The sequence below is a fragment of the Phyllopteryx taeniolatus genome, chromosome 16 (genome assembly GCF_024500385.1).
Source record: "Phyllopteryx taeniolatus isolate TA_2022b chromosome 16, UOR_Ptae_1.2, whole genome shotgun sequence".
Lineage (NCBI taxonomy): Eukaryota > Metazoa > Chordata > Actinopteri > Syngnathiformes > Syngnathidae > Phyllopteryx > Phyllopteryx taeniolatus.
The window spans coordinates 4334779-4350801 of record NC_084517.1 but is presented as its reverse complement, the minus strand read 5'-3'; the positions used below and the strand labels follow the sequence as shown (position 1 = coordinate 4350801).

General features: G+C 42.8%; 2 protein-coding genes across 3 annotated transcripts; both read right to left on the bottom strand.

Annotated features, from left to right (window-relative positions):
* Nucleotides 1–442: 442 nt before the first annotated feature.
* nucb1 (nucleobindin 1) lies at nt 443–9651 on the bottom strand. 2 transcript variants are annotated; one of them, XM_061750513.1, is made up of 12 exons: nt 9553–9651; nt 8377–8497; nt 8067–8307; nt 7778–7881; nt 5659–5844; nt 5483–5573; nt 5347–5405; nt 4963–5055; nt 4800–4889; nt 2294–2464; nt 2103–2217; nt 443–1477 (listed from the first exon to the last, which is right to left on the bottom strand). In XM_061750513.1, exons 1-12 carry the CDS (start codon nt 9624–9626, stop codon nt 1383–1385), a joined length of 1440 nt encoding a protein of 479 aa, XP_061606497.1. In that variant the 5' UTR covers nt 9627–9651; the 3' UTR covers nt 443–1382. The 2 variants fall into 2 exon arrangements, with proteins under 2 accessions (XP_061606497.1, XP_061606499.1); XM_061750515.1 differs by having other exon boundaries at nt 443–1474.
* Nucleotides 9652–9938: 287 nt separating this feature from the next.
* ccndx (cyclin Dx) lies at nt 9939–13013 on the bottom strand. The gene is made up of 4 exons (XM_061750519.1): nt 12717–13013; nt 11923–12138; nt 10948–11250; nt 9939–10339 (listed from the first exon to the last, which is right to left on the bottom strand). Exons 1-4 carry the CDS (start codon nt 12969–12971, stop codon nt 10202–10204), a joined length of 912 nt encoding a protein of 303 aa, XP_061606503.1. The 5' UTR covers nt 12972–13013; the 3' UTR covers nt 9939–10201.
* Nucleotides 13014–16023: the final 3010 nt, after the last annotated feature.

Genomic DNA, 16023 nt, shown 5'->3' with positions numbered 1-16023 from the left:
TGAGAAAAGAAAAAAAAAACATATTTCCAACAACTTCAATTGGCACTAATGATGTATAAATTCTGAATTGAAAAGTAGTAGTATTCTATTTTTTTTTTTTTTTTTACATTTTATGTTCTCAGCTAATCAAATTGTTACAGCGGAAAAATTAACAGATTAAAAACTTATTAATAACAGTACAACCAAAAAAGGAGAAACAGCAGCACTGATGAGGGAATGAAAAGAAATGGTAATCTAATCTAAAAATGAAAAAAAAAAGATTAAAATGTGAAATTAAAATGTAATATACTTTGTACTTTTTTTGTGGAAAGTGGGAAGATGCTCCATGCTACACAGATGTTAAGCAGCCATTTTAAAAAGTCATTGTTATGGCGCAATTGTTGACTCTGTTTCAAAATGGATCCAATTGGGGTTTCAAAAACATTTCAATAACTCCAGGTAATTCAGCGCATTTTGGACATAAATAATTTATTTTAAATGACAGCAATAAAATGTAACATCTTTAATCTCACCACAGCAAAAGAACAAAAGTTTCAGTCTCAATCATGTTCTGTATTAGGGGTTGCACGACTTTAGACTTACAGTCGACACTAATGTGATCGAGTCGATGTCGACTAGTCGCTGATGATGTCATTTTTTTCAATTATTATTACCAAAAAAACAAACAAACAAAAAATCGATTTTCACTTCCAACGAACAGCTCAGACCGAATTTACACAGGACATACACATCATATTAATATAATCACGGACCTCTTCGTGTGCAGTGGAATCATTCTCTTTTCAAAATCCCCCTTGAGTTTCTCATAAAAGTAAATTTGTGGAATCTTGCAGATCAAATCCCAATTTGAATCACAAATCACTTGGAAAATATTTCTGCTGACTGAAACAATAGCTACAATTGAAATGAAAATCTTACCTCAAATCAACAGTTTTTTTTCTTCTCTATTCTATTTAAACGCACATTAAAGTGGTTACAAACATTAGACTCTGCCCTAAAACTCAACTAAAACCCTGTATGCTGTCATACTCCTGATTTCAAGATTAACAAAAGACCTCTTCATATTAGCGCGGGGGAACAAGGCGGAACGGACGACCTCCATCAATGATTTGACAATAATGCATTTATGACGTGAAAAATCGTTCCAAGAATTTCAAACATGAGGTGGAAATTTCCTTCAGTATAATAAATTAAATACAGTAGTAAAGCTTCTCCCACACACTAGAACCAGTGTCTCTGCCACTGCAGGCCAAAAATGTGATTAGCGACTAGTAGACGTCACGCTCTAAAAACATCATTGTGAAGTAGCAGAGTTGACTTGTCTGTACAACCCCTATTGTCGAACAGTGCACATCAAAGGACCGTATACGTGTGTTTGTTTTTTAAGTGTGAGCAGGCAGGTTTTGCGGCGGTTCGGCGGGCAGATTATTCCGCACTTGGGCGTCCTCAGCGTTTTCCACGACGGCAACTTTTCCTGCTAAGAGCCAAAAGGAAACTTAATGAGCAAGTTAAAGGGAACATTAAAGCAAAGCACCAGAAAGACTTTATTTCCCCATGGTAAATAATGTAAAGAGAAATAATCTTCAAAACAGTCGCAATCGCAAAACCTTTATCAACGGTACAAAACACACGTCCAAGTTTGCTCGAAGACAATTTGTCAATTACAACATTTATTTATCATTTATATTTTATTTATGTAATTTTTTTATGACCATAAATATATTCTATATTTTATTTGTATATTTACCGATATTTATTTATGTATTAATTTACTATTTTAAATGATACAACTTCTGTTATGTATTATTTATTTTTTAAAGTTTGACTACAATGGTTCCAATAATCTTTTATTTTAATGTATTTTGTTATATATTCAATTATGTTATGCATCATTAATTTTGTATTTGTATTGTATTTCCATTTTCCATAATTGTTATTATCAATCCATTTTAGTTCTATTTTTTATTTGTATATTGCAAGATATTCATTTTCCATGTCATTTATTTATGTGACTATTTTTCTGTTTTACGCATTTACTTTGGACGATTATTGCCGTCACCATTCTGGTCTTTTTCAACACTCGCGTCGCATCGCGTCCTCACCTTTGTCTTCATGTTTCGGAGGCTGGAACTGAAGTTCTCCATGAGGTCCGGCCGGCGGCTGTCCGTCGCCTGCTGCCGGCTGCCCCTTCTGCCTCTGTGACATCTCCAGCACGGCCTGGAACGCCCACATTGCAGTCACATTTGGTTGAATCGGAAGCCCGGAGGACGCAATGGAAGTAAAAGGTACCAACCTGTTGGTACTCCCTCCTCTGGGCCTCCAGGGCTTTTCCTCGCTCCTTAAGCAGCTCCTGCTCCTGACGTAGCGTGTCCGCCCTCCTCTTCAGCTCCTCTTCTTTGTCACGGAGCTCTGCCTCGAAGCGCTGCAGCTCGTCCTCAGTGTACGCCGGCTTAGCGTCCAGAGTCTGGTAACCGAAGAAAGGGAGCCAGTATGAAAAATGCGGTTTCTCATGTCTTGAATACAAATACAGTTGTGCCTTGAGATACGATTTTAATTCGTTCTGTGACCACACTCAAAACACTTGTATTTCAAATCATCTTTTCCCATTGAAATGAATAGAAATTTTTTTGTAATATGTTTAATACAAAGAAAAATGCACTTTACAGTATTAATAAGCGCATACAGCAATAATCGCATTAAAGAGAATATCAAGAATTGAAGAGCTTGTGCATCATGACAATTCAGTGGGCCTTTGTGCTGCTCCTTGTGTATGCGCCTTGGCCACCAGGAGGCAGTATAGTATATACAGACATACTACACGTAGATCTGATGACGAAGAAGAGCATTGCAATTATGCAATGTCTTTTTTCACAGGGGATAAAGAATACAGTGGTGTGAAAAAGTGTCTGGACCCTTCCTGATTTGTAATTTCTTGACATGTTTGTTACACTTAAATGTTTCCCATCATCAATCACATCATCAAACAAATTTAAATATTAGTCACAGACAAGTAAACACCAATGCAGTTACTAAAAGGAGGTGTTTATTATTAAGGGAGGGGGGGGGGAATCCAAACCTACATGGCCCTGTGTGAAAAAGTGATTGCCCCCCCCGAGCCCCCGTTAAAACATAACTGTGGATTATCATACCCGTGTTCAATTTCTCTAGCCACCGGCCGACCAAAATTACCCCGAGAGTGCAGCGACGACTCATCCAAGAGGTCGCAAAAGACCTCACAACAACATCCAAAGAACTGCAGGCCTCGCTTGCCTCAGTTCATTTAAGTCAGTGTTCATGACTCCTCCATAAGAAAGAGACTGGGCAAAAATGGCCTGCATGGCAACGTTCCAAGATGAAATCCAATGCTGAGCAAAAAGAACATTAAGGCTTGTCACAATTTTGCCAGAGGACATATTGAAGATTCCCAAGACTTTAGGGAAAATACTCTGTGGTCTGACGAGACAAAAGCAAATCTATTTATATACCGCATTTCATACACAAGGTGAAGCTCACAATATCAACAACACCCAGAAACGCTGCCGGCTTCTCTGGGTGTCCCGAGCTCATCTAAGATGGACTGATGCAAAGTGCAGAAGTGTTCTGTGGTCCGACGAGTCCACATTTCAAATTGTTTTTGGAAATTGTGGACGTCTTGTCCTCTGGGCCAAAGAGGAAAAGAACCATCCGGACCGTTATAGACGCAAAGTTCAAAAGCCAGCATTTGTGATGGTATGGGGCTGTGTTAGTGCCAATGGCATGGGTAACTTAGACAACTGTGAAGGCACCATTAATGCTGAAAGGTACATACATGTTTTGGAGAAACATATGCTGCCATCCAAGCAACGTCTTTTTCATGGACGCCCCTGCTTAATGTTCAGCAAGACAATGCCGAACCACATTCTTCACGTGTTACAACAGCGTGGCTTCGTAGTAAAAGAGTGTCTTTGTTGTGTATTCATTTTAAATATAGGTCGAACAATATTTGGAAATCATTGTATGCTGTTTTTACTTATGTTTAACACAACGTCCAAACTTCATTGGAATTGAAGTTTCCAAACTGTTCAGCAGTATATGATGAGCTACCGCATCAAAAGCTGCGCTGAGATCCGACAAGACCAGAATTGGACACCATTCCCGAGTCAGTATTCAACCTTATATCGTTTAGCAACTTTGATATGAGCTGATTCTATACTGTGATTCATTCAGAAACCCCGATTGAAAATTGTCAAAAGGTCCATTTAAGTTCAAGATATTGCCGAGTAGATGAAAAATAACTTTCTTGACAATCTTGGCTATGAAAGGGGGATTTGAGATGGGTCTCTAGCTTGCTGACATGGAAGCATCCATTATTTTATTTTGTACAAGAGGCTTAATGGCACCTACTTTAAGAGCTTTAGGATACGCCTGACTGAAGTGAGCAATTGATTATTTGCCGCAAATCAGCTTGCACAGACTTTCAGTAGTCGGATGGGAATCAAGACAGCTCGTTGATGGTTTCAGCTGCTTTACCATCATAGTTCTCCCGCCACGGTGTTCTAGGTCACCTTAAGATTGTCTTACTTTTGACAAGATCGGCAGCATTCAGCACATTTGAGATTTTCCAGGTGAATTTATCCAAATGTTCATCAACTGTCTCAGCGTCACACCTGTACACGAATTGATAAGTGTATTTCGGTGGCTTGGTGATGAAATGCTCCATGTGATAACGGAATCTGTACAGGTCTTTGTTTTCAGGCGCATCAAATTTTCCCTTTCTGCTAACCGAGGAGCCTCGCGAAGCTCAAGCTTCATCCACTTGCCTCCCATTCTTTGGCGGTGTTAAATTCCTTCTTCTCGGTGGACTTGATGAACTCGTCCAGGCTGACGAGTCGATCTTTATTGGCGTCCACCTTGAAGAATGACACCAGCGGAGAGATTAAAGAGTTAAATAGCGAAATTTGATACCTTGTCAAAATGACTCACGCTCTTCATGACGTGCTCCCTCATCCTCAGCCTCTCCTCCTCCATCTCCATCATGTCGTCCTCCTCGTTCTTGGGGTCATACACTTTCTCCAGCTGTGAGAATAAACTGTTGCTTAGCTGAAAACAACATCGTCATAACGGCACGTTCGTGGCGCACAGCGCAAGAGCTCTCACGCTTGTTTTAGGAGATGAAAACTGTAAAGCCTCAGACAACCGATTCCTAGCCTTGCAATATCCGGTTTTGTCTGCCTGCGAGGGTAGCATCAGTGACATCTCCAGTGTGTGAGGATATTCTGCAAGTGTGTGCAGTTCGAGCAATATCTCACTTTGCTGGGTTCCGTGTGACAGGCAAAGTGCACTAAATGTGTGAAACTGGTGTCGTACCTCTTTGGTGAAAAGCGCCTCCAACTCCTGCTCATCCAGTACACCGTCCTCATTGGTGTCTAAAGAAGTCAAAAGACAGATCAAATCACGCGGGAGAGTCAGAGATAGGGAGACACAGACGAGAGGTCTCACTCACCGTGCAGCTTGAAGAAGGTCTTGGGGTTGAACTCTTTGGGGTCCAGTCTGTCTGTCTCCTCCCAGACTTCCCTCAGCTGAGCCACGCTGCCCTGAGGAACAGGAAGCATATTGATGAAGCACTTCCTGTTTTAAAAAAAATAAATAAATAAACTATTCATAAAATGAGGTGCCTACGGGAGCGTTGACTTTAGGGTGTTGTCGATGTTTGTCCTTGAGCTCCTGCATGCGCTGCTCCTCCTTCTCCCGCTTCTCTTGGTCCAAACCCTTCAGGTACTCACGCCTCTCGTGCTCCTTCAGCATCTCGTAGCGCTTGAACTCCTCGTGTCGCTCGGCATCGTAATTCTCCAAGTCTTTGGTGGCCTACGGACATGAGGCAGGAAAAAAATCTCCAATTATACATGATAATTACCATTTTGCACAACAGCAATAAACAACTACACACAATCCACGGTAAAAAGGTCTCTCACAGGCATTGTTGGTGTCATATAATTAATGCAATGGCTCTTCTCAATAATTTTATTATAGTAACTACAACCTCGCACAATGGAAATAAACACGACGATTAGACGCATATTCGCAGTTCACCATTCACAAATTCACCTCCATTATTTATGAAACAAACTCATCCAGTCGTGAGTTCCGGTAACATGACAAAATTCTGTCTACAGCAGGGGTGGGCCAACTACGGCACGCGGGCCACATCCGGCCGGTTGAACATTTCAATCCGGCCCGCCAAAGATTTGTACAGAATCGCCCAAATCATATCAAAATTATGACTACATTCGTTTGACCTTGTCCTGTAATGGCGAGTGGTTCCACTAAGTTGTGCTGTAATGCCCAGTGGTTCCACCAGGTTGTCCTGTAATGCTCAGTGGTTCCACCAGGTAGCGCAGTAGGTACAGCGATACATTGACTTGACTTTGGCTGTTCTGTTTTTTACTCTGCTACTGCTCTGAACCGTTCTTCAACCATGAGTGGGCCAAAGAAAAGAAAAGTCGACAGTGAGTGCGGAGTGTTTAGTATAGAATGGACTCTTAAATACTTTTTCACTGAAGTCCCGTCAAAGGCTGTATCTCGAATTTGTTAAGAAACCATTGCAGTTTTAGAGGAAAATAACATCAGCTGTCATTTTTCTACCAGGCATGCTGATTATGCTAACAGCCAATCAACACAGGAACTGATGACTACAGCTCAGCGGTTAAAATCAAGCTTGCAGGCTCAGCAAAAAACCTTTATCTGACATCTGCCATCCAAGATGCAGTCACACAAGACCCTGAAACAGCCGCACGGGAGCTGCAGATGGAACTGATTGATCTCCAATGTGATACTGTCTTAAAAGAGAAGTTCAACCCTCAAACTGGATGAGTTTTATGCTTCATTAAGCGCAGACAAATTTCCCACAATCCGGAAGATGGCACAGAGGATGCTGGTGTTGTTTGGCTCTACATATGAGTGTGAACAGACTTTTAGTGTGATGAACACCAAGAAAACACCCTACAGATCCCAGCTGAGTGATGAACACCTCAGATGTGTTCTGAGAATTGCCACAACAAAACTTAACACCAGACTTTGATGCACTGGCCAAAAAAAAAAGAAAAAAGGTGATCAACAAAACAACACTGTTCCCATTAAAAGTAAATGGAAGTATTAACACTACAAAGTCTTTTTTATTTTTGTTTATTTTTGATGTGTAATCATCTGGTTCTGGCTTGGCCCACCCATCTAATTTTAAGTCAATGTGGCCCCTGAGCCAAAATATTTGCCCACCCCTGGTCTCCAGTATGCATGATATCCCACATCAGACTAGTTTTTCGCTCAACCAACCTTTGGCTCAATCAAACTTGTTTTTTGTATAGGAAGAAGTTCTACCTCGCACTCACTCCACTCCTAACCTCCGACTCACTCGCCAATCACAAATCAGCAGCAGTGTTAGATTTGTGATTGACGGTAAGCAAGAGTGGATAGCGTACAGATAAGATGGCTGCGCCTATATCCGCTACGGCTGCTACGGCTCACAATAGTGTTACCAAACTACGACTAAACATGGCATCAAAACCAGTGGACTCTGTAACAACAGCTCACTGTAACATCTCTAAAGCTATCTACGACTGCCAGTTTTTTTGTGGTACATATATTTATCTTTTAAACTATTAATATGGGCAATTCTAATCACTTTTAGCGGTGTGAAATTCGCTGTGCGCGATTGAGCTCCTTCTCCGTCTCCCACGAATAGCGGGGGTCCACATGACTGGACATAATCTGTGGGAGAACACAAGGTCGCCACGTCTCTCACCGTGGAGATGAGCAGCTCCAGGTCTTTGGCCTCAAAGGCGTTCTGGTTTTGCGGGTCCAGATGTTCAAACTGCTTGAGCAAGGAGGCGTGGTCCATCTGCAGGCCTAAAAAAACTGTCATTCAACTACAGTGTCGCCTACACTTTACTATGCATGAAAAAGTTTATCATCAAAATAATAATTGATGCTCTTTTTTTTTTTTTTTTTTTTTTACATTTCTAATGTCGCTAACATTTTTAATTCAACTAAATAATCTGGATATGTTTGTATGTTTTCCGGCAGTTACTCACTCTGCGTGTTGGTGCTGTCTAGTTTGGCCTTGAGCAGCATCCTGAGCCGCGACACCTCCTGTCGCTTCAGCTCGTCCAGACGCGTCCTGACGTTGTGGCTGACCAAGTCCAGCTCTTTGCTCAGGCGTCCGTTCTTGATGTCCTCCGTGTTGGCCGTCTGCAGCTTCTCTCGGAAGTGAGGGTCGGTCTCCAGGACCTCGATCACCTCTCGCAGGTATCGGTCGTAGTACAGACCAGTGTCCTGGTAAACGACGCTTGTCAAATGAGGAGCAACACACAGATGGGGGGGGGGGGGGGGGGGAATCCATACCATGCTCTCCTCTTGTTCTCCATCTTTGACTTCCTGGTGGACCTCTTTACGATCGATGGGCACTGACCACACCGAGACGGCAAGGAGCAGCAGCAGCCAGGCACGTTTTAACTTCATCCTCCTGGTTCCACCATAGTGAAACAATTACACCTCATTTTCTACTGCTATAGAATGAGAATCTCTGTCTAAACCTTTGAATGATAGTGTAAACGCACGCGCCCACACACAAAGCCACTAACAACTATACCTAATGAATGTCCACATGAATTACACGCGAACGCTTGGTGATCACAATACACTGTGGTAGGGCTGCACAATTAACCCAATTTTAATCGTGATAGCGATTTTGGTTGCCACAATTAAATGAGTGTCTCTGTTGTTGTTTTTCACATTCTATCCATCATTTATTCTTATTAAAATATTAATTTTGCACTGAAAACTGTTAATACTGTTTGTTGAAAAGTAGTGCAACAATAAAGACTTTTTCCCTAACTTGAGCATTAATCGTAATTAATAATCATGATCACAAGACTGACCAAAGTAATCGTGACTATTATTTTGGCCATAATCATGCAGCCCTACACTGTGGCATTAATAAAGAAGAGCTTTTTGTCACAAAGTAACAACGAGGAGAGTCATTGGTCGCAATGTGTGTTACTCCTGGTGCACAAAAATAAACAACGAGGAGAAGGGCGAAAATGAACACACAAAGTCTATTAACACTACTTGGGGATAACTAACACTAACTAACAAGAACGAATGAATCCCAAATGTTCATAATATGTCGACCTAATGACGTAATACGTCGATAGTATTTGGGAGTTCGGCGCGACGTCGTTTATTGTCAGGAGTAGACGTTGCGTAAGAATAACGTAGATGACATTTTAACGACACAAGAAGTGTCTGAATATAGTACGCTACCCAGTTAAAGTAGGGAAGCTAAAATACTGGAAAGTTATTGTTTTAAATCTGTTTGGGGTTTTTTTTCGGCTTTGAAGGGAGGTGAGCTAGCCAGCTAGCTGAAGTGAAACAACACAAATATTAAAACACCGCGAAGGGCTACATACGCAGCTTTACCTGCCTCTCAAATATGTGCTTACAGTTAATAATTTACATCACAAAATAGTCTGTACATATATCGATAAATAAATATTTTTTTGTAGTATATTGTCTTACCGCAGGTGCATTTTCAGACTGTGGCCCGACCGACAGGAAAAAACAACGTGCGGAAGCAATGACGTCACACACATGCGGCCGAGATCGTGTGATGCATTCAATGACCAGCGGAAATAGTACAAACTATTGCAGCAAACTATATTGTAATCGCCAATCAAATTGAAAGATTTGCGATTACGTTCCTACGAGTTCCAAAATTTCCTACCTTATCGAAGGAGTTTCTACCTACCTACCAATAACACTTGAAGGCAACAGAGTGCGTTCAAATGGCTTTATTTGTTTCCAAAAATAGATTTCTTCATTTAATTAGTTCATTCAGTACACTAAAACAACTTATAAATATGGCAGATTGAATAAATTAACATTAAAGGTAAATAATTGCACAAGATAAAAATAAATAAAAAGGTATAAATATGCAAAGCAAAACATACATACAAAACGAGCCTAAAATAAAATTAATAGAAATAGATAAATATGGAACAAGGAACACAAAAACATTCTGGTAAATAAATAATGGTAACATTTAAATTAACAACACAATTCATCATTTCAGTTCATAAAAATATGCTATGTTGAGGTCATCATTTATATCAGTTTGACTGACGACATTTGATTGGTCCGCACTTGCAATTTGGACAACAACAAAGCTTTAGAAATCAATCTCTCTCATGTCAGTGGGCGTGCAAGATCTTTCGTCCTCCAACTCGGCGCCTTTGTCCACGGGCCCGCCGCTGAGGCGCTGGCGGAGGGCGCGTTCGATCATCTCGCTGTAGTACTGCAGCACCGCCTGCCATTACACACACAGGAAGTCTGTTGGAACAGCTGTTCTCGAACTGCTTGTGGAATCGCAAGAATTCGCAGTCATGTCGTCTGTAGTGGTTTTTACTTTGTTGGTTGCTCTAGCGTCACTGATGATGCAGCGGTACACTCGCCTGACTTTGGCGCGGGCAGCGTGGGTTCAGTTCCCACTCGGTGACCGTGTGAATGTGAATGTGAGTGCGAATGGTTGTCCGTGTCTGTGTGTGCCCTGCGACTGACTGGCGACCAGTTCAGGGTGTAGGCCGCCTTTCGCCCGAAGTCAGCTGGGATAGGCTCCAGCGCCCCGCGACCCTAACCAGGATAAGCGGTGTTGAAAATAGATGGATGTATGGATGGTTGTTCTAGCTATCTGTTGCCGATGTTTGGGTTATTCATTGAAAAACTCACTTACTTGCTGTTTTGGTGCCCTGTCTAGTGTATCGCTTTGGCGCCATCTCGTGGCATCTTATTACTAAGGAACTATGTTGAAGTGAGGGGAGGATGACATATTGTATCTATCTGTCTATGTATGATTAGAAAGTATGGCCAATCAAAATAAAGACCGATCAGCCAATCACAAGCCCCGCTGCCACTCACCAGGTCGGCCTGGCACAGCTCGGCCAGCGTTAAGCTGAGCAGGTAGAGCCGAGAGCGCCCGTTGTTGCCCAGGCCCCGCAGGGCGCAGTTGAGCGAGGCGGCGGCCACCAGGGAGGGCGGCGCCCCCAGGAAGCGTGAGTCACACGCGCACATGGCCGCCAACGTGTCGCTGTGCCGCCTCAGGGTGGCGCTATCCTCCTCTCGCCTCTCCTCCAGCGAGGCCAGGAAGTGCGGCAGGAAGTCCTGAGGCGTCACAGCAGCCGTGTCCCAGCGTAGGGTTGCCAGGACAACGCGCTCCATTTCCTGGGTGAAGGGGGGGACAAGTGGATTAAGTGTGGGGGTCCACTGCCAAAATGCACGAATGATGTGTTCTGCCATCATTTTTTATTGAATGTATTCAAATGTAATTACATTTATTTTTATTTTATTTTATTATTTTATCACATATATATCAGTTTTACTCACTCAAGTGGCAAAAAAAAAACATCCCACTTATTTTTACTACCTCAAAATGGTATTTTATTACATTTTATTTCATTTCAAAAGTCATTTTAAGAAACATTTTTATTACATGTGCAAAATTTGAATCCCAAAACATGTTTTTCAACTTGATTTAATTATATGAAGTAAATTAAAATACAATAAAAAGTTTTAAATTAAATTAAAATATATGTAATAAAATGATTTTTTTTGTCCTTCAAGGTAAAAATAAAATCTACACCGTTTTTTTTGTGTTTTGTTCAATTGTGTTTCACGATATAAACATTCAATCCACAAACATTTTTCTAAATTTGATTTAATGTCATAAAATAAAATGAGAACAACAAATTAAGTTACGATGGAAAAAATATATATAACAAAATGTAATAAGATTAAAAATGGTATTGTGCTTATTTCTTTTCATCTTTCCTACAGTCAAGGTGAAAGGTAAACAGAGGGCAACCAAAGTGCATCATGGGTAATGTAGGGCCTCACCCGCAGGTTGGCGGGCAGGAAGTCGTACTCCGCGGCGGCACAGAGGGCGTCCGAGGTGATGTTGTCGCACTCGCTCAGCTTCGAGGCGACGAGGACGCAGGCGGCCGCCAGGCAGTACGGCGACACGGGCGCCGACAACGCGACCGACAGGAACCTGTCTATCAGAGAGACGGACAGCGGGAACACGGCCTCGTCGCAGCCGCAATCGCAGCACACCTGTCCCGGGAGATAAAGACTTGTGAGACGAGGGAAAGAGGAGAAAAAAAGAAGTGAAAAGAGGAGAGATGAGAAGACAAAACAATGGCACTGCAACAACAACGTGTCGGGAATGCCGCACATCGGGCCCTTTTTAAAATGACATGTCGGGATTCGGGAATCGCCCTGATGGGACCCCTTCTACCCTCAGGATTGTTGTCAGAAAAAAAAAAAAAACAGACAACAAAATTAAATAAATAAATAAACTGATGAGCGGATTAAGCAGTAACCTCTTCGGCTATCCCTGTTAACTCAAATGTACCTAAGCTAACACATCCAGATTTCCGATCTTGAGGCGACACAATGCCGCACAGCTCCCGCAAAGGGAGGGAAGAGGCTTCTCAGACAGTTGAGCGTTCCAAAGAGTTCATAGATTTGTTCGAAAGCATTTTTTTTTTTTTTAAATCGATGAATAAAAAAGTGAAACTAACGGACGATGAACCAATTGAATTGATTTAGGGGAAAATATGACGATATTGTCCACGATGTGTGAGAGGGAACCTGGGGGGAAAAACGAGGTGAGCCTGACATCTCCATACCTGCAGCGTCCACTTGGCCAGCTCATCCCGTCTTTCCGGTTCCTGCTGTATGAGACTCACGTAGAGCGGCGAGGGAGCATATCGTTCCTCCACGTGAAGCAGCCTCTGGATCACGCGCCTCCCCGACACCGACGGGTCCCAAGCAGCCCGCAGCAGACCCCCTGTGACACCCATTCCCGGGACTCTCTTGGCTGCTCGGTCCTGGTGGTCCTCTTCCGTTTCCTCGCACCGCAGCGACACGCCTCTGTCGTCCATCTGCACGCTGGCTATGAAAAAGTGCCGGCTAAAAAGTCCAAGTGAAGCGGGAGAGAATCGTTAGCGTCCTTTTATAAGCGCGAGGGAGAAAGAGGGCCTGAATGAGGGCGGCGCCCCTGCCCAGTGACGTCAAGTGTGAAGAAGACAATCGCTTCAACAGGTGGGCCGGCGAGTTCAGGGGGGGGGGGGGGAATGTGGGGAGGGGCGACCGGCGAGGGGGCCCGGGCGGGGCCCGGACAAGAGAAGGAGTGGCGGGCCGACAGCTTGAGATCGACGGTGAAAAGCGAGAAGAAAAAGGTCATCTCCGCACTCCGACAATGGGAACGGACGACAATAGCCACACGGTGTTTGTTTACAACACCGGCGTGGATGGAGGGGGGGCACCCAAATAGAATTTAGTTAGTGACCCCCCCCCCCCCCCCCCTCCCACACACACACACACTTCTTGGAATATTACACATTCATGTTTTAACATCACTAAATGACAAGGAAAACTTCGCTTCATTAGGTACACCCTCATAAAATGAGATTTTAAACAGCTCGTTGTACGATGTTGATTTACATTTTCCAATTTACACCCATGAATAAATGAATTTTACAAAAGGCTTGCTTCACCACAAGTTGTGAAAATATACATTTGGTGGATTATTTGTATAAAAGAGTTGAGCAATCAGCTGATATGATCATAATCCAAATGACCGCGTCCCATCTCGTCTCAATGCGTTCGAATAAAAGTCCCGGCATGACATTTAAAGAGACATTTCCATCAAAGTTGGGAGAGCACCCTCACTGTCAAAGCGGCGTACCTCTGACCACGCCCCCTTTGCCCACCCCCGTCCCTCGTCGAGCCTTGCGCCAATCTGCTGCTGTTTAAAGAGCCGTGATGGAGGTATGTGCAACAGACAGTGGCGCCTCGGGTCAATGAGCCGTATTGTCTCCCTTTACAAATCAGTGTCAGACACCAGGCCCGGGCCTTCTGCCTCGCACGCTCCCAGCGTATGGACACGCACTCGTCGCACACCCCGAGACCCCTGGGGGCCTCGACACAATGGAGGTTTACAGCTTGTACTTGACACACCGGCTACAGGTGGCCTTCAGCGGCCACGGGCTCACCTTTCAAAAAAATTAGCCCCCGACAACAGTTTTTCCGACACATGAAATTTGGTAATGCAATTTGTTTTTGCTGCGTGAAAAAGTCTCAAAGACGCATGCCTGAAATTGAACAGAGAGTCAACCGTTTTGAGATATTTCCCTCAGTTGTGCCCCCGGGAAAGTTGGAGAGAAAAAAAAAAAACAGCCCCTGGCACCAGTTTTACCGATGGGTGCCACAATTAGCCGACATATCTAGCGCAATAGGATGCACAAAAAAGTCTCAAGGACCCATGCCCAAAATTGAAGAAGAAGCCAACCATTTGGGGTGAATTCCCTCAGTGACGCCTCCTGGAAAGTTACAAAAAAAAAAAAAAAATGTTACCCATGTACACGAAATTTGGTTGACATGTCTATTATGACAAAACATGAAAAACTCTCAAGTACGCATGGCGGATATTGAACAGGAAGTTGGCCATTTCGGGTTGAAGTAGCAACTTTGGGCAAATTCAATCCGGAGTGTTCCGTGGCGTACAGTACGTAGTATTGAAGTAAGTTGGTAAACATCATTCTGTGTGCTTTGTGTGTTGCGTCTTAACTTGTGAACAGGTTAAACTTTGACCCCCCCCCCCTTAATACACACACACACACCAGCAGTAACAGCAGGTGTCTGTGTGCGAGTTGAATGGCGGGAGTAAAAAAGGATCTCTGTTCTCCAGTGTCGAAGGAAATGAGCTGGAAAATGAGGGGCGGGGTGCCGCGCCCCCTTCTCAGGACCCGCCGCCGCCCCCTTTCGGACCCTCCGCCCGCTTTTGAATACAGCTGCCACGTATGAATTGAGCAGGCTGCTTAAACAGGCTCGCGATCTGTCACCGTCTTGGGGTGACGCCCCGCCAGCCACCCGGGCGCCACTGTCCCACCCATCCCTGCCGGCCACCCTGGCCTGACCCCACTTAACTGGCACAACGGTGGTCGCCTCATTCAACCTCAATCTGCTTTGAAAGTGCTTTAAAGGCCGCAGCCTTGTCAGCGGCTTTAAGCCTCATTTCGTCGCGATGACGCTGACGGGATTACACGCTCAATTCATTTTGTCTTTCAGACTTTGTTCACAACTTACTTTTTTGTGACGTACAAGTTAAGTCCTCGTCTATCAGACCGTCATAATCCACCAAGTAGGAAGCTTTAATACACTTGTACACTGAAATAAAAAAAAATAAAAAAGCACTTGATTTTCATTTGCACGTGATTAAAATGTGCTGAAGTGACGTAATTGTTTGCCCCTCATTGAAAATAATCAAACAATATGTTAGTTTAACACATTTTAATCATGTGCAACCGATGTACATGTTCCTATGAAGTAAATTCAAGACTTTTTTTTCAGTGTACTCATTTAGCAGGTGAAAATGTACATTGAAATATTGTGTAAATATTGTATATTTGTCTGACTTTTTCTTTTTTTTTTTACATAAATGTGTTTTGAGAGGCAGAGAAATAAGTGAAGCGATAACAAAAACGTGAAGCTATTTGTGCTCTATAAAATAAAGATTGAAATAATAAAATCACAAAAAAAACATAAAATGTTAAAATAAAATAAAAAAAATTTTAATAATTAAAAAAACATTTTTTTCCAAAAAACATTTATATTCATTAATTTATTTTCCGTACCGCTCATCCTCACTAGTGTATTAAATAGAAATTATATACTTCTTTTTGCCCTGATAAATTACCCCGTAATTAAATAATAATAATAATAATAATAATAATAATTCTCTTTTAATTCTTGGTAATTGAAGTTCCAATCAGACATGATCAGTACTGCAGACCCAGACCACCAGCGCCATACTTTATGGCTGAAGTCTTGACATTGCAACCACAATGACGGCTTAACAGCGACAAATGATGGTTCATAAATACGTAATATGTAAATCTTTGGGAAATTATCGGCGGGGATTAGATCTTAATT